Source organism: Melanotaenia boesemani, chromosome 14, assembly GCF_017639745.1.
Source record: "Melanotaenia boesemani isolate fMelBoe1 chromosome 14, fMelBoe1.pri, whole genome shotgun sequence".
Taxonomy (NCBI): Eukaryota; Metazoa; Chordata; class Actinopteri; order Atheriniformes; family Melanotaeniidae; genus Melanotaenia; species Melanotaenia boesemani.
The window spans coordinates 47,678-72,076 of NC_055695.1; the positions used below are offsets into that span (position 1 = coordinate 47,678).

A 24,399-nucleotide genomic window follows, 5' to 3' on the forward strand; every position below is an offset into this window, starting at 1 on the left:
ACCAGAGTCCCGGCACACCCAGCCAGCCTGCCCCTGGAGGCCAGTCTGACCTCCGGCCTGACCTCCAGCAGACATCCAGCCGGCTGGGGGACCACCACAGTCCCATCACACCCCCCCCTCCAGTAATTCTAGGCTGCTTCCTCACCATTCTCAGGGATCATTCGTTTGCCCATGGGGTGAAATCTTGCGAGGGGCCCCAGGTCGAGGGAGATTGCCTGTGGTCATGAACTTCTTCCATTTTCAGATAATTGCCCCGACAGTTGAGCTACTCTCACCAAGCAGCCTGCCAATTGAACACTGGCTCATCCCAGCCTTATGTAAGTCGACAATTATGCCCCTTGTGGCCGTCAGAAGCTCCCTCGTCTTCACCATTGCGGAGAATACTTACTTGCTAGGGGGCTGTTTACGGGGGGGACACAGGTGTTTGTAATCAGCTAATCAATAATGTACACTGGAGGACAGAACAAAGGAAAATGTCAGTGATTGGCCAGAATTCTTGTGCATTTGAGGTGCCAAATACTTATTTTAATAGGTTTTAATAAACTGTTTAGAAACTAATGAAACTTGATTTCCTGCATTGTTATTTAACATTCTCCCTGTCAGAGTTGAGGTGTACCGATGATGAAAATCAGAGATCTTGCTAGTCTCAAGGGGAATTAATGGCAAAATTCAGTGCTGCCAAATACTTTTTGACCTGACTGTATATATATTTATATTTAATTTTTACTAAATCACAAGATTATTCCCTTTTTAATATTCTGATATGAAAACCACTCTTTGTACGTCTCAGTATGTAGTTAATGCTGTGTTGTGTTTAATGAATCCTGACTCTAGGTGTGTGTGCAGTGTCTTGGTGTTACAGCCACACACACGCGCACACACACACACACACACAAATCACCAATTATTTTATTTTCACCCTGAATATTGGAACAATTTACATTTTCTTTTTATAGAAAAAGTCCATAGTTCTGTGGGCGCTGCTCCTTGGGGTGCAGCTAGAGGGGCTGGCTGCTGTGGATTAGGTCAGCAGGGACAAGGCGTGCTGGCGTCCAGCTCCACTGTCAGTCCTTTGCTCAGCAAGAACGCTTCCTGTTTGGGCTCTCGCCCGAGGAACTTCTGGAGCATCTCCGAGGCATCCTCAGAGCCTCCAGGCTGCAAGATGAACTTCCTGTAGTCCAGACCTACCTGGAGAACCAATCAGAAGACAGCAACTCAGTCATCAGGTTTAATCTGAACACATTTTATCCAGATGACATAAACAAAACAACAGAAATAATGATTAAAAGAGGAGGGATTTCTTTTCCAAAAACAAAGATTATTCGAGTCTTCATGAATCCTGCTGCTTTGTTTCATAGTGGAGGATACAGGCAATGAAACCACCAGATTAAAACTTAAAAACTCAAAGCCAACTTAACCCACAGAGAAAATGCTACCATTCCTGAGAAACTGCTGATGGCATCAGTGATAGCTCTTGGGGGTGTTGGTGATCTAGTGGAGTGTAGATCATAGGTACACGAGGAAGATGTTGACGGAAGCCTACATGATAACAGTAATTGACTTTTATTAAAAATATTATCCCATAAATCCCCCCCAAAAATAACAAAAAAAAATTTTGAGCCTGAGGAACAAACATGCTTAAAAAATTATTAAAAATAATAAGATTACAAAAATAAAATGATAAATAAAAACAATTAATGATTTAAATAAGACTTGTTGAAAGCAATGTATATTGTGTATTATGATTTATGACCTCCTCCCTGAGCCGCCACCTTACCGTGTTGGAGGGGTTTGTGCGTCCTGATGACCCTAGTAGCTAGGTTGTCGGGGGCTTTAAGCCCCTGGTAGGGTCACCCATGGCAAACAGGTGTCTAGGGGAGGGACCAGATGAAGCACAGCTCAAAACACCCCTATGATAACTATAGAATCAGGACCCAGGTTTCCCTTGCCCAGATGTGGGTCACCGGGGCCCCCCTATGGGGCCAAGCCTGGAGGTGGGGCATGGAGGCAAGTGCTTGGTCGCCGGGTCTTTGCCCATGGGGCTCGTCGGCTCAGCCCAAACCGGGTGACATGGGCCGCCCATCCCCATGGGCTCACCACCTGCAGGAGGGGCCATAGGGGTCGGGTTGCAGTATGAGTTGGGTTGGCGGCACTAAGGCCAGGACACTGGCGGTCTGATCCTCGGCTTGCAAAAGCTAGCTCTAGGGACGTGGAATGTCACTTCTCTGGTGGGAAAGGAGCCTAAGCTGGTGCGTGAGGTTGAGAGGTTCGGCTGGACATAGTTGGACTCACCTCGACACACGGCTTGGGCTCTGGACACCACTGTCCTTGAGAGGGGCTGGACCCTCTTCCATTCTGGAGTTGCTCCCGGTGAAGAGGTGTTGGCATGCTCATTGCCCCCCAACCTTGGTGCCTGTACGTTGGGGTTAACCTTGGCAGATGAAAGGGTAGCCTCCCTCCCTCTGCCTTCAGGTGGGAGGAGGTTCTGACTGCTGTTTGTGCTTATGCACCAAGCAGCAGTTCCAAGTACCCACTCTTTTTGGGTCCTTGGAGGGGTGTTGGAGGGGCCTCCTTCCGGGGACCCCCTCATTCTGCTGGGAGACTTCAATGCCCATGTGGGCAATGACAACGAGAGTCTGGAGGGGCATGATTGGGAGGAATGGCCCTTGATCTAAATCCAAGTGATGTGTTTGTTGGACTTCAGTGCCCGTCATGGGTAAGGGAATGCCGACACCTCTGGGACAAATTCGTGGCGATGGACTCGCGACGGTACACGAATCACAATTTGCATACCCGAGTCTATAATTTTGACAGGGGGCTGAAATGTGCTCTCGCAACTAGTAGTTGGCGCCCAAGCTCCACGTGTACACCGAACTGAATTCGGTGTCCACGCACCATAAGCCCCCATTAGGCGGGGGACTCAAACCCTTAACCCTGTCTGCAAACTGGCATTTGTGTCCATGTGCAATGCATTTCGGCTCAATTTGTTTTTTGGGACCCCGAGACCACCGGCTTTCAATGGGAAGGGGCTCCAGGACACGTGGGCGAGGTCGTGGGGGGTCCCAAGGGGAGGGGGGGGACTTGCTCATTTCTGAAGAGATCAAGCTGAAATTGATATCACACACTCATTGGACTTACATGAGTCAACCTAGTGACTCCATGTCCAGGTGTCCATGTCTAATACTTTAACATTGGAGGTCAGGTGCGGTTCGTGGACAGAGGCTGTAACTGGGTCATACTTTGTCCTAGAAGGCTAAAACTCACTTGGTGGACTCAGATAAGTCCAATGAGTGTATGATATCAATTTCAGCTCAATACCTTTGAAAATTAATACTTTATAGCCTCTGTCCATCAACCTCACCTGGCAGCCAATGGTAAAGTATTAGATAAGGACAGTGCATGTTCAAACTGCCATGACTTCTCCATATTTGATGCTAGAAGGCTGATATTTGTCCCAGTTGGTCCTAGTTATCATGCCCAACAAACATGAAGCAAGTTGGAGATGAATCAGCCTAGTTGGATTTTCAGGTCAAACCTACATCGCAACATATGTGTCGCTCATTCTGGAGTACCAGGGGCACCAACAGGACATAGTGAAATGCTCCACCCTCTGTCAAGTGTTCATGCTGAAGTTACAAGGGACACAATAAAGTATTTTATTGCAGTTTCCACTCGCCTGTACTCACTGTTATCTTTTTGAGTTTGGTTCTAGAGTACCAGGGGCACAAATGGGAATTTGTGTGTATTTTTTTTCACGTGATTCATTTGTAGAGCTACAATGGGCACAACAGAACTTGAGTGATATCTCAGCCCTGCTTTGTCCAACATATATGAAAACTCTCACACATGTTCCCTTAACCTCACGTTAGCACGCGTCCTGTGAACTATCCAGGCTTGATAAGGACTTTTCGGACGAATGGGTGAGTTATGGCCCTCTGTGCACGCAGGTTTCTCCCCCCGCGTTTCCCCCGCCTTCCTCCCGCAGTAGGAGCGCTTGCCAGTCCTGGCTGAGGGTCAGGGCTGATCAACGACTCAACCACCCTCGTGCTCATAACTCCCCTGAACATCCCACATGCCCAAATATGAGCCATGAATGAGGAACACATGCTCAACTTGACCTGGTCTGCCAGTGAAATTATGATGGATTATAGTTAAAATATGTCCATATATCGTTTCATCGTTTCCACCAAACCCCTTTGTCGACGCTGCCGTCATAATTCTCTATGTGTTATGGGATGTGTCTAACTGTGCACGCAGAGGGAAATGTGCATCGGGAGTGAAGAGAGCGAATAAGTGGTGTAAAAAGTATGAACGAGGTCTTGTAATAAAGCCGTTTCTCTAGCACAACCGCTGCGTTCCTTTCCTTGTTGCTTCACCCCGTTAACAAGTGTAGAGAGGAGCGTTGGGAGTTTACCCCTGAAGCAAATGCACTTCGGCCCTGGAGAAAGAGGATCATCCCCCGCGTCTTCCGACCATAATCAGAAGAGGAAAACGGGAAAGGTTAACATATGAATGAATAAACTGCTTGTCTGTTTTCGCTGCACGTCTGGTGGTGGGCGTGACCAAAGTGCAGCAGCATTGCTGACTGACAAATTGCACTCACAATAGGCAAAAATGTCACGTTTTTAATGTCGGACAATCAGCCCTTAAACACTTTCGTCTCATCAACAAAATCTCACAAACGTCTCGTCATGTTTTCGTCATCAGAGAGCCATTTTTAACTAGTCACCGTTTCGTTATCGTCACGAAAAAAAGATTCATCAACTAAATAAATTCGTCATCGTTGACGAAAACAACACTGCTCATAACTTGTTAACCGTTTGTCCAAAAAATCTGAAACGTTTCACACGTTCCTCAACATCCACTGAGTGTGTCCTGTGAGTTTCGATCTGTTGAAAAATGACCAAGTTTTGACCATTGTCCACGAACCTCACTTGACGCCCAATGTGAAAGTCTTAAGACGTGGACAGTTGGTTTCAATCTGTCATAAATCTGTCACACTTCATGCTAGGGTGCTCAGATTTGCACCAGTTGTCTATTGTGGCCCACACTTCTGTTGGTATTACTTTGAAGCAAATCCCCTTCCACTGTCTCCAAACCCACACTGACGCAACAATGTTAAAGTATTAGATGTGTACACTGCATGTTCAAACAGCCATAACTTCTCCATACTTGATGCTAGAAGACTGATTACTTGAACGTGGGGTTCCTTGTACCATGCACAACGAGTGTGAGAAGTCTATGGGGTGCGATCAGACATAGCAGAAAAAAATAGCCTAAACTGGACATTGGACCTGTCCCCATTTCAAAATTACTTTTGAGCTCATATACCTCACTTATTCTTGGACCAAGCGGCTGAGACTCCTCAGATATGTTCATAAACCCCCAATAGGTGTGTGAAGTTAATTTCAGCTTGATATCTGTAGAAATTACCTACGTTATGTCTGCTGTACACGAAACCTCACCTGACGGGCCGGGGCAATGTTAAAGCCTTAGATGTGGACAGTTGGTTTCAATCCATCATAAAACTGCCATACTTCATGCTAGGATGTCAGATTGTACCAGTTGTCCACTGTGAATCCTCTATATGTGTGACTAAGTTTTGAAGAAAAGTTATGGTGTGGTGACGGTGGTTTAAAAGACAGCGTCCACATCTAATATTTTAATACTGGAGGCCAGGTGCGGTTCGAGGACAGAGGTCATAACTTGATCATATTTGATCTAGAAAGCTGAACTCCAGATCTATAGTCATCAACCTCCAATGAGTATGCAATATCAATTTCAGCTCGTATATGTGCAGATTATGACCACGTTTTGGCTGCTGTCCACGAATCTGACCTGACACAGCAAGGTTTAAAGTATTAGACATGGACACGTCTTCAAACAGCCATATCTTCTCTATACTTGGTGCTAGAAGGCTGAAAATCTGAACATGGGGGTCCTTGTACCCATGCCCAACGAGTGTGAGAAGTCTGGGGTCGGTCAGACAAGCAGAAATAGATCGCTAAAACCAGACATTTAGACCTGTCATCATTTAAAGATGGTGGTCGTGGACTTACTAGCTTCATAACTCAATAACGCCTTGTCCTAGAGAGCTTAAACTCACAGGATATATTAATCTATTTCCACTGCCTGTGTCCTGTGAGTTTCAGCCCAATTCGTTCCGAAATGAACAAGTTATGACCGCTGTCAACGAATCCGACTGGACGGCCAATGTTGAAGTATAGGGAGGTGGACAGCTCCTCAAAAGGCCATTTCCCGGTCATACTTTATCTTGCTGAAAATAGAACGACAGGGTCCCTGTGGCATGTCCAACAAGCGTGAGAAGTTTGGAGTTGATCAAAGAAGGTTGAAAAAAATCACTTAAAATGGAGCTTCCCACGTCCCATCTCACAACTCGGCCAAGCGTTGTCCTAGAGATGGGAAACTCACAGGATCCATTCATATACTTCCAATGAGTGTGTCCTGTCGGTTTCAGCCAGATCTATTCAGAAATGAATAGATCATACACCATATTCAGGCATAAGAGTGTCCACATGTGCACTTGGCACCAGGACACTCTAGGCTGCAGTTCGATGATCGACTTTGTAGTCGTATCATCAGACTTGTGGCTGCATGTCCTGGACACTCGGGTGAAGAGAGGGGCATAGCTGTCAACTGATCACCACCTGGTGGTGAGTTCGCTCAGGTGGTGGGAGAGGATGCCAGTCAGGCCTGGCAGGCCCAAGTGTGTTGTGAGGGTCTGCTGTGAATGTCTGTGGAGTCCCCCTGTCAGAACAGAGTTCAACTACCCATCTCCTGCAGATCTTCAACCATGTACGGGGTGAGGCGGCGGACATTGAGCTCCTAGTGGGCTGTGTTCTGTGCCTACTATTGTTGAGGCGGCCAGTCGCAGCTGTGGCCGTAAGGTCGTCAGTAACTGTCGTGGCAGTAAACCCCTAAACTCGTTGGTGGACAACGGCAGTGAGGGATGCCTGTCAACGACTGAAGAAGGAGTCCTATCGGGCCTTTTTGTGCCTATGGGAATCCAGAGGCAACTGATGGGTATGGTACGCTAGCGTAATGCAGCTCCGGTGGTCGCTAAGGCAAAAACTCGGGTATGGGAGGAGTTTGGAGAGGCCATGGAGAATGACGTCCGGACAGATTCAAGAAGATTCTGGTCCACCATCCGGTGACTCAGGAGGGGAAAGCAGTACTTCATCAACACTGTGTGCATTGGGGATGGGGGGCTGCTGACCTCGACTCAGGACATTGTGAGGAGGTGGAGGGAATACTTTGAAGACCTCCTCAATCCCACCAACACGTCTTCCGATGAGGAAGCAGAGTCTGGGGACACTGGTGTTGGCTCTCCCATCTCTGGGGCTGAGCTCGCTGAGGTGGTTAAAAAGCTCCTCGGTGGCAAGGCCCCTGGGGGTGGATGAGGTCTGCGCATAGTCCCTTAAGGCTCTGGATGCTGTAGGGCTGTATTGGCTGACACGCCTCTGCTGCATCACGTGGACATCGGAGACAGTTCCCCTGGATTGGCAGACTGAGGTGGTGGTCTCCCTGGGAAGGTCTATTCAGGGGTGCTGGAGAGGAGGGTCCATCGAATAGTCAAACCTCAGATTGCGGAGGAGCAAAGTGGTTTTCATCCCGGTCGTGGAACAGTGGACCAGCTCTACACCCTCTTCAGAGTCTTTGAGGGGGCATGAGAGTTTGCTCAACCAGTCTACATGTGCTTTGTGGACTTGGAGAAGGTGATTGACCGGGTGTATGGTGTGCCAGACCCCCTGGAATGACCTGTCCAGTCCCTGTACGACTGGTGTCAGAGCCATGGTCCTCAGCCAGAGAAAACGGTGGAGTGCTTTCTCCGGGATGACAATGAGGTCCTGCCCCAAGTGGAGGTGTTCACGTATCTCGGGGTCTTGTTCACGAGTGAGGGAAAGATGAAGCAGGAGATGGACAGGTGGATCGATGCAACGTCTGCAGTGATGCGGACTCTGCATCGGTCTGTCGTGGTGAAGGGGGAGCTGAGCCAAAAGGCAAAGCTCTGGATTTACCGGTCGATCTACGTTGCTACCCTCACCTATGGTCATGTGCCTCCCTGGTGAGGTGCTCTGGGCACGTCCCACTAGAAAGAGGCCCCGGGGAGGACCAAGGACATGCTGGAAGGACTACTCTTGGCTGGCCTTTGAATGCCTTGGGATCCCCCCAGATAAGCTGCCGAATGTGGCCGGGTAGAGGGAAGTTAGGGTTTCCCTGCTTAGGCAGCTGCCTCCATGACTTGACTCTGGATAAGTGGCAGACAATAGATGGATGGATAGATGGATGGATTATATAAAGTATTATTATTATCATTGTGTAATATTGCTGAAAAGGCCCTATATAGATGTGTGCACCCATTTAAGACCTGTAACAGTCAACTGAGTATTTGGCTATATGATTGGTCCATATGTATCTTGGGTATCCAATGAAAATCCACCTTTTAGCAGGTCTACGTGCAATTGGCCAGAGGATGCTCAAATGTAAACTGTTTGTCTTTTCTTTGTTGTTGTTGAGTGTAAGTAAATAAACCAAAGTAAGTTCTCCAAAAAAATATTGCTAGAAATGTGCCTATAGCTCAGTGAATTTATATTATTTTATGTACTCAGCCATAATTTGAACGGAATCTAAGAGGAAATACAGAATGTTAAAGCAAGGTTAAGTGATGGTCACGTAGTGCCCTTTGCTGGACTACATGAATATAACGGTGACTATTTAGTACTTATTATTTTGGATATGTTGTTGATTTTATTAATTCTTTTCTTTATTGTAGACCACACTCAGCTACAACTAGAGTTCACTGAAGAATATGAACTCCTCTTTCATCCTTTACCGGATGCTCGTGGCAGGCTCAAAACTGGAACCTCACATATTCATAAACATCAGGACAACTAAGGTTGGTATTGTGCTTAAATATTCTGATGAAATGCTGTGAATGTGTCAATATTTAAGTTATTATTGACAAAAGGGTTTTGGACTAGACAGATGCTTGTTTCTCATGAGAAAACTGGGGCGACAGTGAGTCCTCGAGGCTAACCTTGGGGTTCATGATGCCCTCCTGTTTAAACCGACCATAGAACATGTCCATGGAGAACACCTCGCTCCACAGGTAACCATAGTACTGAGCATCGTACCCGCCGGCCAGGTGACCAAAGGTCGCTGGCATGTTGGTTCCTGCAGAGCAAGAAGTGAAGATAGAGATTAATTTTTATCATGAAAACAGGTGGCAGGTGGTACTACTTCATGCTGTGACACCCTTCAGAGTAAACTTAGTCTGAAGATGACATCTAGAACCTAATCTTGATCCAGCCCTCGTTTCCAATTCACTCACTGCCCACCTTAGTACCAGATCATCCTCTTCATCAGGTACACCTTCTAGTACCGGGTCGTCCTCTGCATCTGAACCACCTTCTAGTTTCGGGTCTTTCTCTCCATCAGGTCCACCTTCTAGTACCGGGTCGTCCTCTCCATCAGGTCCACCTTCTAGTACTGGGTCGTCCTCTGCATCAGGACCACCTTTTAGTACCGGGTCGTCCTCTGCATCTGAACCACCTTCTAGTACCGGGTCGTCCTCTCCATCAGGTCCACCTTCTAGTACCGGGTCGTCCTCTCCATCAGGTCCATCTTCTAGTACCGGGTAATCCTGTCCATTAGGTCCACCTTTTAGCACCGGGTTGTCCTTTGTATCAGGTCCACCTTCTAGTACCGGTTCGTCCTCTTCATCAGGTCCACCTTCTAGTACCGGGTCGTTCTTTACATCAGGTCCACCTTCTAGTACCAGGTTGTCCTCTTCATCAGGTCCACCTTCTAGTACCAGGTCGTCCTCTACATCAGGTCCACCTTCTAGTACCGGGTCGTCTTCTCCATCAGGTCCACCTTCTAGTACCGGGTCGTCCTCTCCATCAGGTCCACCTTCTAGTACCGGGTCGTCCTCTTCATCAGGTCCACCTTCTAATACTGGGTCGGACTCAGTGTGATAGATGGAAGCAGGTGGTGGAAACCTTCCTCAGAGGTTGACATGACAGCATCACACAGTTGCTGCAGGTTTGGTCCAGTCAGCAACAATACTCAGTCTGAAGGGGAAGGAGATACCATTGATCCATGCTGATCCATGTTTTGTGTTCAGAGACATATTCTGCATACCTTGGTATTCTGATTTGACAACTGTTGCTGACTTGATATTTTCTCTTTTTCAGACCCTTCTTTGTAAACAGCATTGGTTCATCCATTGAGTTGGGAGCCTTTTTCAGAAAATGTCCAAAAAATCTTTAAAATCTTTAGCAAGCTGGATAACTATTGATCAAAGCCAGAGGCTAAGCCACGAGGACTGGATTAAGATTTTGGACATCTTACAGGTGTGTTCTTCTGTCAGCTGTGAGTATTTGACAAACCTGGTGAGGCTGAAATTCCCAGGATGTCATGACAGAGGCGTCGGTACTCCTCCGCAGGGTCAAGTCCGGTTCTGGTGTGCAGAGCCTGATCCACTTTGGCCAGAACGATCTGCCGCAGGTTAATGAGACCTGGAGGCGAGTCAGAGGTCACAGAGATGTGGTAAATCATTAACAGATTTCATATCTAAGAAAAAGAGTTTAAGTTTAGAGTGAACATCTTTTTCACCAATAAAACAGACTGGAAACACACAGGAAGCTCAACAGTGTAAATATAATCACACTTATTTAACAAACACCACACACACAATCTGACTGCAGAGGTTCGGATTCTCCACAAAGTCTCCTCAGTACATAATTTCTCTCTCTTTTTTTTATTTATTTATTTTTGTTAAGAACAAAAACATTTTAGTATCTCAATTTTTTTTGTTACTATATTTCTAATAAGTGGTTAACAAAAAATGAACAGGTACAAAATTAATAATGAAAAACAGTAAGCTAACGTCCAAAAGGAAAACATTTTCCCAGTACTTCAACAAGTGTTAATCCGACATGTAATCAAATCTCAAAAGAACTGTCAAGTCCCTGGATCATGTGTCTACCACTGCGGACATCTGGTCCGCCAACAAGTTATTTGGGGATGACAGCGCACTGGAAGGAATTTTTTTTTTTCACTTGTCCTGTCCAGCATGGCCAGAGCTTTAATTTAACTGGATGGTAACTGGATAGAAGTGTTGGGTCTTTTCCTGGTTTTAATAGTAGAGTAATATTAGCTAGGTTCATATTTGGAGATATTTTTTTGTTTTTCCTTTATTTCTAATATATTGTAGAAAGTGGATGCAAGCGTTGTCCAGAATTCTTTGTAGAATTCTGCTGGATAACCATCTGGACTTGGGTCATCTGGGCCATCTGGACTTGGACCATATGGACCTAGACCTGGACCATACTGACCTGTGTAACCCCTGTGTGTGCTCATGCTGCCTTTCTGCACTGGACCCCTTCGTATTCTCTCTGTATTTTCGCGTCGTATCGCGAGAATTTGTGATGCACGTTATATACATAAATCATGTGACTGCTTTGTTATAACCATGGTGGTGCACACACTTGGGCAGGCGTGGGGGAAGCTTCTTGATAGTTTGCTACAGGTCAGTAATAGAACGAAAGCTCTTCTTTGACACATCTGTATAAATATGTCCTCATGCTTTGTTTACTCTTGTTATAGATGAGTTTCAAGTCATATCCATCGTTCAGGATGAGCGGGATATGCTGTTAGATCACCTTGGATTGGTGAGAGTTTGATGCTAACTGCTAGCCGCTAACCGCTAGTCGCTAGCCGCGGCCTAATTATTCATTCAGCTGACATGGCCATAACTGCTTACTAATTTATTTCTAATGTTTTGTTGTCCATCGGTTTTATGTTTGCAAAAGAGGGCAACTACCTTGATTATGATATTGTGATGAAAGGCAATATTTATATGGTGCACTGTGACAATTGTTGGGATTCTTTATTTGAGATGTACACAATGTAATGCTAATGGACTGGTCTTGTATTCATACAGCCCGGGTTTTTTTTTATCCTTCCTTCTACTCTTCATGAATTACCAAGTTCTTGATGTCGAGCTGAAGCCCAGTTAGACAAAATTCATCCAACGTTCCTCTACCAGTGTTGTAGGAGACAAACGACATTTCCCCCTCACAACTTCATTAAACAACTTAGCTGCTCATAGCAAATGGGACTTATAGATTATTGTTTGGTTCCCAACCAGATATTTTCATTTCCCATTTATTCATCCTCTTGTTTTGTTTTTTGTTGTTGTTTTCTTGCACTATTGCATTATTGTATAAACTGTCAATGGTCATGACCAATTTCACTGTAAATATTTTGCACTTTAATTATAACAATTAATAATAAGGCATCCATATAAAGCTTTTGCTGTCTGGTGTTTATTATCCTGGTCTGCATCCTCCTGGAGTGATTCTAGGTCTTCAATTAACACCCATACTATTGCTACTGGCCTAACAGTTCGTTCTGTTGTGAAACCTTAATTGCCCCTTTTTACCCTGTCTGAGTTAAGATAAGTGCTACACCTGGGTCATCTGGACCTGGACCATCTGGACCTGGACTATGTGGACCTGGACCATCTGGACCTGGGTCATCTGCACCTGGACCATCTGGTGAATCCAAGGTTGTTGTATTTTCATGTTTTCATTCTGGAAGATTGATGTTACTAAGAAACTGATCAATATTCTGTTGTGTTTAGTTGTGATTTATATAAAGTTTTATTGAATCCTCTAGAAGTGTCATTTATCTTGTCAGGGTCGTGGCTGATGTTTCCTTCTGGATCTCTGACAGAGGAGATGGTTGTTTTCTCCTTGTTTGTTTTTAACTGATTAGCCAGGAACCTTCCAGATTTGTTTCCATGCTAAAAGTTCTCCAAGCGAAGTCTTTGCACCAAGAATTTTTCTATTATTTCATTAAGTTCAAGTTTAGCTTTCCTTATATGGTTCAATGTGTGTTCTTCTGGGGAGACATGGTAAGCTCCTCTAGGGATTTAAAGTTTCCTTCTTTTTCTTATGAGGAGAAAAGGAAATTATTTTCCCTCTCATTACTGCTTTTCCTGCTTCCCAAAGAACACACGCTGAAGTTTCTGGCAAGTCGTTGTTTTCTAGATATAAGGACCATTCTCTTTTGAAGTAGCTGATAAACTCAGGATCCTTAAGTAATGACGTATTAAATCTCCAGTTTCTAGTCGCTGGTTTATTGCTCTTACTTCTCAGAGTGAATGATACTGGTGCGTGATCACTAATGCTAATAGGATGGATTCTGATTTCTGACATGTCATTCATCAGCGAGCTGCTAGTTAAGAAATAATCTAATCTAGAATAGGAATGGTGGACTGAAGAGAAGAAGGTGTATTCTCTTAGTGTGGGATGGTGAGAGCGCCAAGTATCACAGAGACCAAAATCCTTCATGTTAAACACTTTCTGAGGATTTCCAGACTCCATGACTTCCTGTGGTTCTGTGTTTGTCCAACATAGTGTTAAAGTCACTTCCTATAATTAGTGTGTTATCTGAGTGACCACAGAGGTGAAGAGGGAGGGAAAGAAGAAGAGTCATCAACATGTGGACCAGATATATTTGTAATAGAGAACATTGTGAGTAGATAATGTAACTATTATAAATCTGCCTTCTGGATCTGTGATTGTGTTATCAATGTCAGAGTTTAACCTTCTATTAATAAGAGTTGCTACTCCTCTTTGCCTAGAATTATAACAAGCTGAGTACACATGTGGAAACTGGGCTGCTGGAGGAAGATCTATTGTTGAGTTTGATAAAAGAGTTTCCTGTAAGAGGATGATGTCTGCCTTCATCTCCTGCAGCCGAATCTTTTACCTCTTTTCCCTTGTACCAGCTACATACACATTCCAAGTGACAAACCTCAGTGTGTTCATGACCCGACCGCAGAAATGAGACTACATGCATGTTTCTGAAGCGTGAGTGTGCGTCCCACTGCTTCTCTGCGTGCATGTGTGTCTGCCAGCTGAGAGTGTGACATTGATCTGTGTATTAAATGTCTGCATTAGTGTGTGTACTGTTCCCTCATACATTGTGTGTGTTTATGTTAATTGTGCAAAATGCTGATGTGTGTCACCAAGCTGGGCCTGATGTTCTGAGTGTGTGTGTGCCGCGAGTTGCATTAATATAATGATAGTGGGATTACCATTAACTGTGAGAGGGTTGGAGAGAAGAGTGAGAAGTGAAAAGTGCGACAGTTAACCCCAGTTAATAAATCATTTATCCACCGTGATGACCCTGCAGTGAATAGGACATACACCACCCGCCTCACCAGCAAATTGATCACAATGGTAAGCGATGCAAGCCACCCTGCACACAACCTGTTCAGCCTCCTGCCCTCTGGTAGGAGGTTTAGGAGCCTCCTTTGCCATACCACCAGACTCAGTAACAGCTTTATCCACCAGGCGGTTAGGATGCTGAACTCCCCATCTGAAGTCAACGTTCTCCGCTGCCAGGGTTTCCACCTGCTTCTGGCTGAATTCCAGTGATTCGCGTAATGCCTGGAACTCTTTGTGGAGAATCTCCACCAGGCTCAAATGCTTGTTATATTTGTGTGGGTGAATTGAACAGCACACAGCAAGGGGGTCACAAACTCTACCACAAACAGCTGAAGCTCAAAGCTGCTATAGTTATTAGAAGGCAGTGAACGGCAGCTAAAGTTTTCACTGAACACCGCAAGCATCAGGTCATGCAGGTGGTCTGGCGGTTGAAGTACATTCCAGTGAAGGATTGGTCTTTTTTCATAGTCTTGAAGAATTTATTCTTCTTTCCTTTACAGCTGCACAGAGATCTTGGACTCCATCGTGCCTCTAAAATGACTGTCTTCTAAAATGAAGTCAGACCCCTGGTTTAATGACACCACCTGGGCATCAGACGGCAGTGCAGACAGGCAGATGGAAGGAGGACCGGCTTCATGGGTCTCTGGGTGTCTCTATGGCTAACAAAATGCTGTTAACCAGGCCAAGTCTCTCTAATATAAATTCCACCAGTTGTAAATGGCTGAGGGTCTAATTTAACAACGTTTACTCTCATTAATCCTTCTGTTGATGTTCTGAAAACTGCAACAGTCTGCCTGTAATGTTATTCTTTACTGTTAACAAAACAGGCTTTATTAGACAAACAGACTGTACGTACAGCATGTTCAGGTATGTATCCTCCAGTGGACTCTGCTGTCTTCCATCAGTGTTACTATGGCAACTCTCTAAGGTGGTTCAGCAGCTGAGACCCACCAGCTGACGTCTGAATTCCCTCCAAGATACTCTAACAGTCCTTGGACAGCATTGGCCCATGTCTTCTGACTTTAATTAGTAGCTGCTTAAGCCCAGGACCTGTCCCATCTGTTCTCAAACATGCTGTGATCCTGCCTCTTCTTAAAAAACCTGGTTTAGATCCTGAGGTTTTCTTTAATTTTAGGCCAGTCTCTCATTTGCCATTTCTGTCCAAAGTTCTAGAGAAGATGGTTTTTATCCAGTTACAATCTTTTCTAGAAAATAACACAAATTCTAGTCTAGTTTCAGGTCTCATACCGTTCTGAATCTGCACTACTCAGAGTACAGAATGATATTCTCTTGTCCCTCAATGCCAGGCAATGTGCTCTGCTGGTGGTGTTGGACGTTATGGCAGGTTTTGACTCTGTAGACCATCCAGTCCTCATCACTGGTCTGGCTCAGCAGGTTGACCGTCTTATGACCGAACAGGTCTTTCTCTGTTCTGACAGGTGACTTATCCACCTCTTCAACCCCGCTGACCTCTGGTGTGCCGCAGGGACGGCCGTCCGTCCGTCCATGGATGGATGAATAGATGGATGGATGGATGGATTGCAGCCTCAGTTCAATACCTGGAGGTAAACTGGATTGACGAGTCTAACCTGAATCACAACAAAACCAAATGTATGTTTTTGTTGCGTGTTAATAGAACTATTATTCCCCAGAAGAAAGCATAACGAGAATGAAGATCCAGATACTTGTAATTACTGGCTGTTTAATGCACAAGCTATTCCCCATCCAGCTAGTTCTCTGGCATGGAAACTCCCACAGGCTGTAATCTGGCCTTAACCTTTAATTTACTGCCTCTCAGGTCAATAGTGGACAAACGTCTTCTCCTCAAAGCTGCTATAAAAACATTAAAGATAAATATATTATATTTATTATTTTATATATTAACACATTGATGTAAATCCATCGTAGCGACTTGAACTTCAAACCTTGGGGTCTAACTGGCGACTGATACCTGTGTTGTGTCAGCTTCTTTCTTCTTCAGTCCAGGGCCTAAAAGTCTTTTTTTAAAATGGGGGGGCTCTCCCCATACATGAGTCACGTAGGAGGGATTTATACACTTTGGGTAAGTGGGTGGGGTCTCGTCTCAAGGCTTGCTATAATTTGTTGACTTTTTCAGCTGCATCAGTGTAATAAGTCATTTTGGGGGTGATTTGGATCACCATCTGGATCCAGGAAAGGAAAATAATGCCTGAAAATCTTAGAAAAAATAAAAGTTACAATGGCATGGCGTCTGTCTGCGCTATCTGAGTGGTTTTAGTTTAGTACTGAAACTGTTTGGTAACTCAGTTATAATTCTATAATTAATCTTATCATTGAAGTATAATCAAATGCAATGATAACTGCCCTTAAATATGTGTTTAACACATGGCCACAAGTTAATGATCTTGTTCCACACGTTAATAATCCATTTCCACTATTTAATAAGAGACCATGGGATTTTTTTTAATGGGATAAGACAGGCTTGATAGCTTTGTGCTATAAAGCTATTAAGTTTTAAGAAGCCTGTCCCTCTTCACTAATGTGTTTACGTCTTTCAGTATTTATTCTTGTTTTTTTCTAATACATGTTTTTCACCCTTTTTGTGTCTCTAGCAGAAGTTCTGTGGGACGGCTGTTTTTTTTTTTTTTTCCTTTCTTTACAAAAACTGAAACAATCGGAATATTACCACTGTATGTTTAGACATCTGTATGTAACCACTGTTATGTTTGTCAATGTTTCCAATAAAATAAAATTTACTACAAAAAATAGATGAGAAATTATTCATTGAGTCTACTTACATGACCTTAAAAATCAGATATCTGGGAGTAATCAGATTACTGTAATAATCTGATCTGACATCGCTTCTAAAATCTGATATTCGAAAAAACACTGTCTACATTTACCAGTCCATTATCAGATTTATTTTAGAGTACGTACGTGCATAGTGATGTCACTTACTGTTACTATCAAAACAAGCGGTCTTAGCATTAGCTGCTAATGTGAGAGATAAACGTTTTGTGGTAAATGGACTGTACTTATACAATCCCTTCCTAGTTACATTGACCACTTAAAGCGCTTTTACAACAAATGTCACATTCACCCATTCACACACTCATACAGCACTTCTACTGTTAACTACTTTGTGCTTTCTACTATCACTGGCTTTCATACCCTAACAGACACATTGAGAGACAACGTGGGGTTCAGTGTCTTGCCCAAGGACATTTTGGCATGGAGTCTTAAACCAGCCCAAAAGAGCTCATGTCACTCCGCTGCTAATCGCTCTCCACTGGCTTCCAGTTGCAGCACCTCAGATTCAAAGCTCTGCTTCTGGCTTACAAAACAATAACCCAAACGGCTCCGGTCTACCTCCACTCCTTAATCCAGAGCTACACTCCCTCTCCAGTTACGCTCTGCCAGTGAAAGACGCCTAGTGCTCCCACCACAAGGTGGCGCCACATCAGTAGCTAGACTCTTCTCCTCTGTTGTTCCCCGGTGGTGGAACGATCTACCAAACTCCGTCCGATCCGCAGAGTCCTTATCCACTTTAAAAAGCAAGTGTAGTAATCTGACTAAATCAGTGTATTTCATCTTGTTTACAATGGTGTACATTATATTGTGGTACAAAACAAAGTGTATATTGTGGTACAAAACAAAGTGCAAATTGGTTTAAAAAGTTTCACTGCATAATACAGAAAAATGGTTACATTAATCATCTTAAAATATGCTTTTTGCACAAAGTTAAATTGTTTACAGATGTTTATATTTTGGTAGTGTTATTTCCAGTTTAAAAGTAAAGTCCCCGATTTATTTAGTTAATTCATTGTTCTTGGGAGGTTTTTTCTCCGTGTTGCGGGGAACCGGAAGAGTAGAAGAGGACACCGGAAGAGGAGATAAAGAGGAGGGTTATTTTGTGCGCGGGAGTCATGGAGAGACGCTAGACGCTGAGGTGCGGAGAGGACGCTGAATCGCTGAAAGACGCGTAGAGACAATGAGCATAAAAGGCCTGTAAGGGTTTCACGGAATATCCCTTCTAGGCCTGAATAGCTGTCTTTCGATTCAGTGGTTTGCCGAGAAGCTCATGAGTGAGTTGAGCAGTGTTTTCGTGGACAGGACAGTGCACGCTGTGCCAAGCTAACGTTGAAGCTGAGGCTGGTGCGCTTGACTGTTTGGCTTTGTCGCCGGCTGAACGGAGGGGAGACGTGTCACGAGTTGGACGGCGACGAAACGTGTCGCGGGCCTGCAAGGAGGGGATACGTGTCGCCAGTGGAGGATAAACACTCATCGGAGTTGGAGATGACCGGGGAGGAGGATTCTGCTGCACAGGGTTTGGTTCAGTGAGGATGAGGAATCACTGCAGACTGGTAGGATCGCAATACCCAAACTAAGTCATTCATTTAAGCTCGAACGCGTGCCAACAGTTTAAATTGCAAGCTTACAATAGGGAAAACACAGAGGAAAAAAATAATTTCAGAGTGCACTCTTAAAGAACTTTGGTTACACAGGCTGGAAAATTATTGTATTCTTATTGTTCAAATATCATTCTTTAATACACAAGAACATTTTTAAATGCAATTGTGTGTTCCTCACTTCATTTCGATTCTTCCGTAATTTACACTGTACAAATAGATATGTAGGTTAGGTTACTTGAAATGTGTTTTGCATTAATTGATGTTGGACATTGATATAGATTCTAGGAAACCTCTTTATTGCCATATTTGGAGTGAGAATCATGTTAGACCCTCGACCCAGTTGTATACATCGGAATGTCTCTTTTACCAGACTGATTATTTGAAGAGGAGAAAAAAGGTTGTATTTTGAGTAAATGCTCCGTCATTACAATGAGCTGGTGGTAAAAGGGTTACACAAGCTAAAGACTCAGTTGTTTAAGGAGCATTTCCACACTTAACCCTAACTCTACTACTCGTCAGAAAAATAAATAACCTAAATAAATAGAGACTCAACATACCTGAGCTAAACTGTCACAGCCTGGTTCTGCTGGCTGTGGGAGGGAAATGAAGGTTGTTGGTTGGCAGAAATGGCTAACCCTTTCTATTGGGTCACCTCTTTTAGCTGAACAATCACACAGTCACTGATGACTGTTTACTATTTAGTGTGGATCAGTAACTAAGAGGCTGCAGTTTTCACCTCAACGATCTTCACCAGAACCTCCAGTCTGTTAGCTGTGCAGGTCTGCAGCTGGAACAGCCTCTCAGTTACTGATCCACACTAATTAGTAAACAGTCATCAGCGATTGTGTGATTTTTCAGCTAAAAGACGATCCTGTACAGTCTCCTGTAGAAAGTCAGCCATTTCTGCCAACATACAACCATCTTTTCCCTCCCACAGCCTCAGTCAGAGCCAGGCGGCCATGCAGGAAGCTCTGCCTGCGCTAACAGCTGGAACCTGCTCAGTCCTGATTGGTCAGTAGGCGAGGATCTGGCCCAAGACATGCCGTGAAAGGCCGCCCATCTCATTTACATAATGATGCAGAAATGCATAAGGAAACATAAAAAGGAGACATGGAAATGAATATGCTTGGAAAAGAAAATGTAAAAGGAAAATAACACAAATACAGACGTGAAAAAAAGAGGAAAGACAAAAAAATCACCAAATAAATAAATTGAACTGAAAAAGACACGGAGAAGTAAATAAATGGGAATATTAACATATAGTTAATTTAAAACGGCTGAAAATGACAAAAGAAATATAAATCTGTATCATGTTTTATTGGTTTCTCAATGGAAAAGCAGTATAGAGGAATGAGGTAGAAAGATTTGTCCAGCTCTTTGGCTCAACTCAGCTCTAAAGAAGCTGCGTGCACTTACACCAAGATGATGTTGTTTGATGAAATCGTGATCTTCTATTTAAAGATAGGACCTAAAAAAAAACCCTGCCTCTAACACTACATGACAGCACCTGAGTCCACCCGAGTCCACCTGGACTCCCAGCAGTCTGACTACCACTAATGATGATGTCCCTCCTGGTTGAATTCTTGCTTGTGTTCTTATTCAGAGATGTAAGTCGCTTTGGATAAAAGTGTCTGCTAAATGCCTGATGAATAGAACAAAATAGAGTCAGGGGAAGCTTGAAACCGAACCACCAACTGCTCTTCTGAGCTACAGCCACCCCGGTTTACTTCATTAGTTCCTGAACCTTTCTGCAGGGCTACTTTTTCATCCATGGTAACACCTGATATCAGATTATGTAGTTTACATGACCACTTGAATTATCTGATAACTCCAGAAACCATAGGATGATCAGATTCTTGGTGTGCATGTAAACGGGTTATTGTACCAGGATGATACCCACCGGTGTTGGCGAGGCGGGACTTGATGAGTTTTTCCAGCAGCTCATCAGCGATGGGGTTTCCTGTCTTGTAGTGTTTAGACATCCTCTGCAGAGGCTCCTTCTCCCAAACCCAGTTCTCCAACATCTGAGATGGTGCCTCCACGAAGTCCCGCTCCACGTGAGTCCCGCTGAACATGGCGTAGTCTGCCTGCAGACACACCACACAGGCAGTGGGCTTTACTGCCACCAGCTTGAGGTTTGAGTTTTTTTTTTTTGGTTTGAGAGAACCCTTTAAGGCTGGTCAGCTGACCTGAGCGCAGAGCTGGTGCATGACGTGCCCGAACTCGTGGAAGTACGTCTCCACCTCGTCGTGCTGCAGGAGTGACGGAGCGTTGGCCGTTGGCTTGCTGAAGTTGGCCACCATGGCCGCCACTGACATCTGGCGTGTACAATCAGGCAGCAGACAGCCGGGCTGCAAACCAAAGCAGGCGGCATGACCGTACTTCCCTTCGCTGCCAGGAAACAGGAAGGAAACAGTCAGAGAACAGGAAGTGCTGCAGACAGTTTCAGATGTTAAACTGTCATCAGCAGGAGCACAGAAAAAAAGCCACCAGCTCAGTGACTGGTTTTATTTAGAGAAATAAATCACATTCTCCTGCAGGAGTTCTCTGGTGCAGAGCCACTCAGGTCGACTCTGTTTAACAAACACCTGAAAACTCGCCTCCAGGTTCAGTTCTGAGGTGTTTCTGGCTGCTGATGAAGCGAAAAGTTTTTAAATCCAGCTTCAGTTAGCTAAAAAAGATTCAGCAGCACAAACAGAACACGGGTCGGCTGTTGTCGCTTGGCTGTTCGCAGGTGTAAACAGGATCTCAGGGTACAACAATATGTGATAGACAGACATGACACTCTGAAGCCCTTTGCAGTTTGTCCATTCACATATCTGTTACCATAGAAACGAGAGGCCAAACCTCAACTAAACTTTAGTGTTTTAAAGCCTCAGCGCTGCTGTGTAAACTCGGCATTCTGCTTTCCGAGGGAGTCCTTAGAAGCTGCTGGAGAAATGGGTTAGTGAAGGACCAGACAGGGGTTCTGACCGTGGGTACAGGTCCAGGTAGAACTGCCCGACCATCTGACCGGTGCCCCGGTCCTTTACGCAGTACAGAGTAACGTCAGGATGCCAGACAGGCGCTCCATCCACCAGCTCGAACGACAGACCTAGCAGCTCCTGGTAGATGTCTAGCAAACCCCGAGTCACCACCTCCATTGGAAAATACTCCTTCAACAGGTTCTGGTCCACAGCGTACTGAGTCTCCTCCACCTGATGGAGGAAGAGGAGGCACATTAAAGAGGTAGCAGTGTTCGACCTCAGCAACCACTGCACCACCAGCAGGTCAAGGTGAGGAAACATCCCAGTCATCACCTCTTACCTGGGTCATGAAGTATCGCGTGTCCCAGGCGTGCAGGTCTCCGTTGAAAGGTAGGCCTCTCTTCTGACACTCCTTCTCCTTCAGCTTGAGGATGACCGCTCGCTCTTCCTCCCCCAGGGGCTTCAGCCTGCGGGCCAGTTCCTCTGAAAAGATGGTCAAACATCTGACAACAGCTGTCCATCTTCATCACTGCAAAGTGAGGAAGAGTATGTGCTCACCCAGGAAGCTGGCCACCTTCTTCCCAGATTTGGCCATGTTCATCTCCAGGACGAAGTCGGCGTGCGTGCTGAAGCCCAGCAGCGAGCTCTTCCGGGCTCGGAGCTTCACCAGCTCCTTCAGGATGGACGAGTTTTCCTACAAACGCACACACACACACATCGGGGTTTACCAACATTCCTCTGTTCATCCTCCACTTCAACAGAACAAACAGAGAAACAAATTACAGAAATCCTGGAAACAATGATCTCGTTCTTCCTTCAAGTTGTCAGAAACAAACGTCAACATATTTACTACTCGGAAAAGTTTCTCCAGAATCCTGGTTTAATCCAGACTTTAGATCCAAGGAACAGAAGTATCCGTTTCTCCAGTTATTTTTCAATAAATAAATAAATATCAAGTGATCCTTAATAAATAATAAATAATTATTATGAACATTAACAATAAATAATAATAATAAATTTTATTTAAAAGCACCTTTTAATCCTCCGAAAGGAAACTGTACAAAAGAACATTAAAATAGTTAAAAACAAGTACAAAACAAGTACAAAACAAAACTAAATGGAACGGGGTACAACATAAAGATGGTAAGTGACTAGATGGCATAGGACTGTCTGAACAAATGTGTTCTGAGTTGTGATTTGAAGAGTGGAAGACAGTCTGTGGTACGGATATCGGGTGGAAGACAGTCTATGGTACGGATATCGGGGGGAAGACAGTCTATGGTACAGATATCGGGGGCAAGACAGTCTATGGTACGGATATCGGGGGCAAGACAGTCTATGGTACGGATATCGGGGGCAAGACAGTCTATGGTACGGATATCGGGGGCAAGACAGTCTATGGTACGGATATCGGGGGAAGACAGTCTATGGTACGGATATAAGGGGGAAGACAGTCTATGGTATGGATATCAGGGGGAAGACAGTCTATGGTACGGATATCGGGGAAGACAGTCTATGGTATGGATATCAGGGGGAAGACAGTCTATGGTACAGATATCGGGGGCAAGACAGTCTATGGTACGGATATCGGGAGCAAGACAGTCTATGGTACGGATATCGGGGGAAGACAGTCTATGGTATGGATATCAGGGGGAAGACAGTCTATGGTACAGATATCAGGGGGAAGACAGTTTATGGTACAGATATCAGGGGGAAGACAGTTTATGGTACAGATATCAGGGGAAGACAGTCTATGGTACAGATATCAGGGGGAAGACAGTCTATGGTACAGATATCAGGGGGAAGACAGTCTATGGTACAGATATCGGGGGAAGACAGTCTATGGTACAGATATCGGGGGAAGAGAGTTCCAGAAATGGGGAGCAGAGCAGCTGAATGCTTGGCTCCCCATAGTGACGAGGCGGGCAGGGGGACAAGAAGCTGGAGAGAGAAGGGGGGCGAAGTGAACGGATCGGAGTAGCAATGTTGTTGTAGAAGAAATTATCAAGAATCTGGGATGAGTGAAAGCATATAAGGTTTATTACAGGAGAAGTATAAAATACGGGCAATACTTTCGTAAGTTCGAGAGCTGTCTTGCTGACCCCAGAAGCCGACAAGAGGACTCTGCCTTGCTGCATTTTAGGAATCAGTTTTATTCAACCTGATCCAAGCTGAAGGCCAGTCTCTGAACTGATAAAAAGGAGAACGGAGACTAGAAGGCGCCCCTCTCTTATTGTCTCGCCCAAACAGGTTGTTATTTTCTAAACAACTGTTCATATCTAGCAGCTGCTCATCCGTCTCAACTTTTCCCCAAATCACGAGTCTAGAAGGAAAGTGGTCAGCCTGACCTCACACAAGAACACACCAGGAGAATAACAACTTCAATGTTCTATATAAGGAAAATACACATTATGAAATGTAACTGAGGGTAATAAATGTATTATATGAATAAAAGAATGATTACACTTGTGATTATTATATGAGTAAATATGATCGATTACCGTATGCATTAAAATTACTTCCACAATGTGCAGGAGATCAGATAAATATGTGGGGCCAGATTGTGGAGTGCTTTGAATGTAATGAGGAGAATTCTCAAGTTAATTCTTGGTTTTACTCTGCTCTGCTTGTTTACAAATCCCAGAATGGTTTAGGCCCAGAATACATCTGTGATATGTTCAGAGAATATAAACCTAGCAGAGCTCTTAGATCCAAAGACTCTGGTCACCTAGTCCAGACCAGAGTCCAGACCAGAGTCCAGACCAGAGTCCAGACTAA

The 24,399-nt window shown here is 44.6% G+C and overlaps 1 protein-coding gene across 1 annotated transcript in view; it reads right to left on the reverse strand.

Annotated features, from left to right (window-relative positions):
* Positions 1 to 891: 891 nt before the first annotated feature.
* thop1 (thimet oligopeptidase 1) overlaps positions 892 to 24,399 on the reverse strand; it is a 37,722-nt gene continuing 14,214 nt past the window's right edge. Inside the window, exons 7-14 of the mRNA XM_042005918.1 lie at positions 22,180 to 22,315; positions 21,962 to 22,104; positions 21,629 to 21,852; positions 20,845 to 21,046; positions 20,556 to 20,742; positions 10,413 to 10,541; positions 9,059 to 9,195; positions 892 to 1,188 (exon numbers count right to left, since the gene is read on the reverse strand). Of these exons, the coding sequence (XP_041861852.1) occupies positions 1,027 to 1,188; positions 9,059 to 9,195; positions 10,413 to 10,541; positions 20,556 to 20,742; positions 20,845 to 21,046; positions 21,629 to 21,852; positions 21,962 to 22,104; positions 22,180 to 22,315 (1,320 nt within the window). The 3' untranslated portion in view covers positions 892 to 1,026. The remainder of the gene's footprint in view (positions 1,189 to 9,058; positions 9,196 to 10,412; positions 10,542 to 20,555; positions 20,743 to 20,844; positions 21,047 to 21,628; positions 21,853 to 21,961; positions 22,105 to 22,179; positions 22,316 to 24,399) is intronic.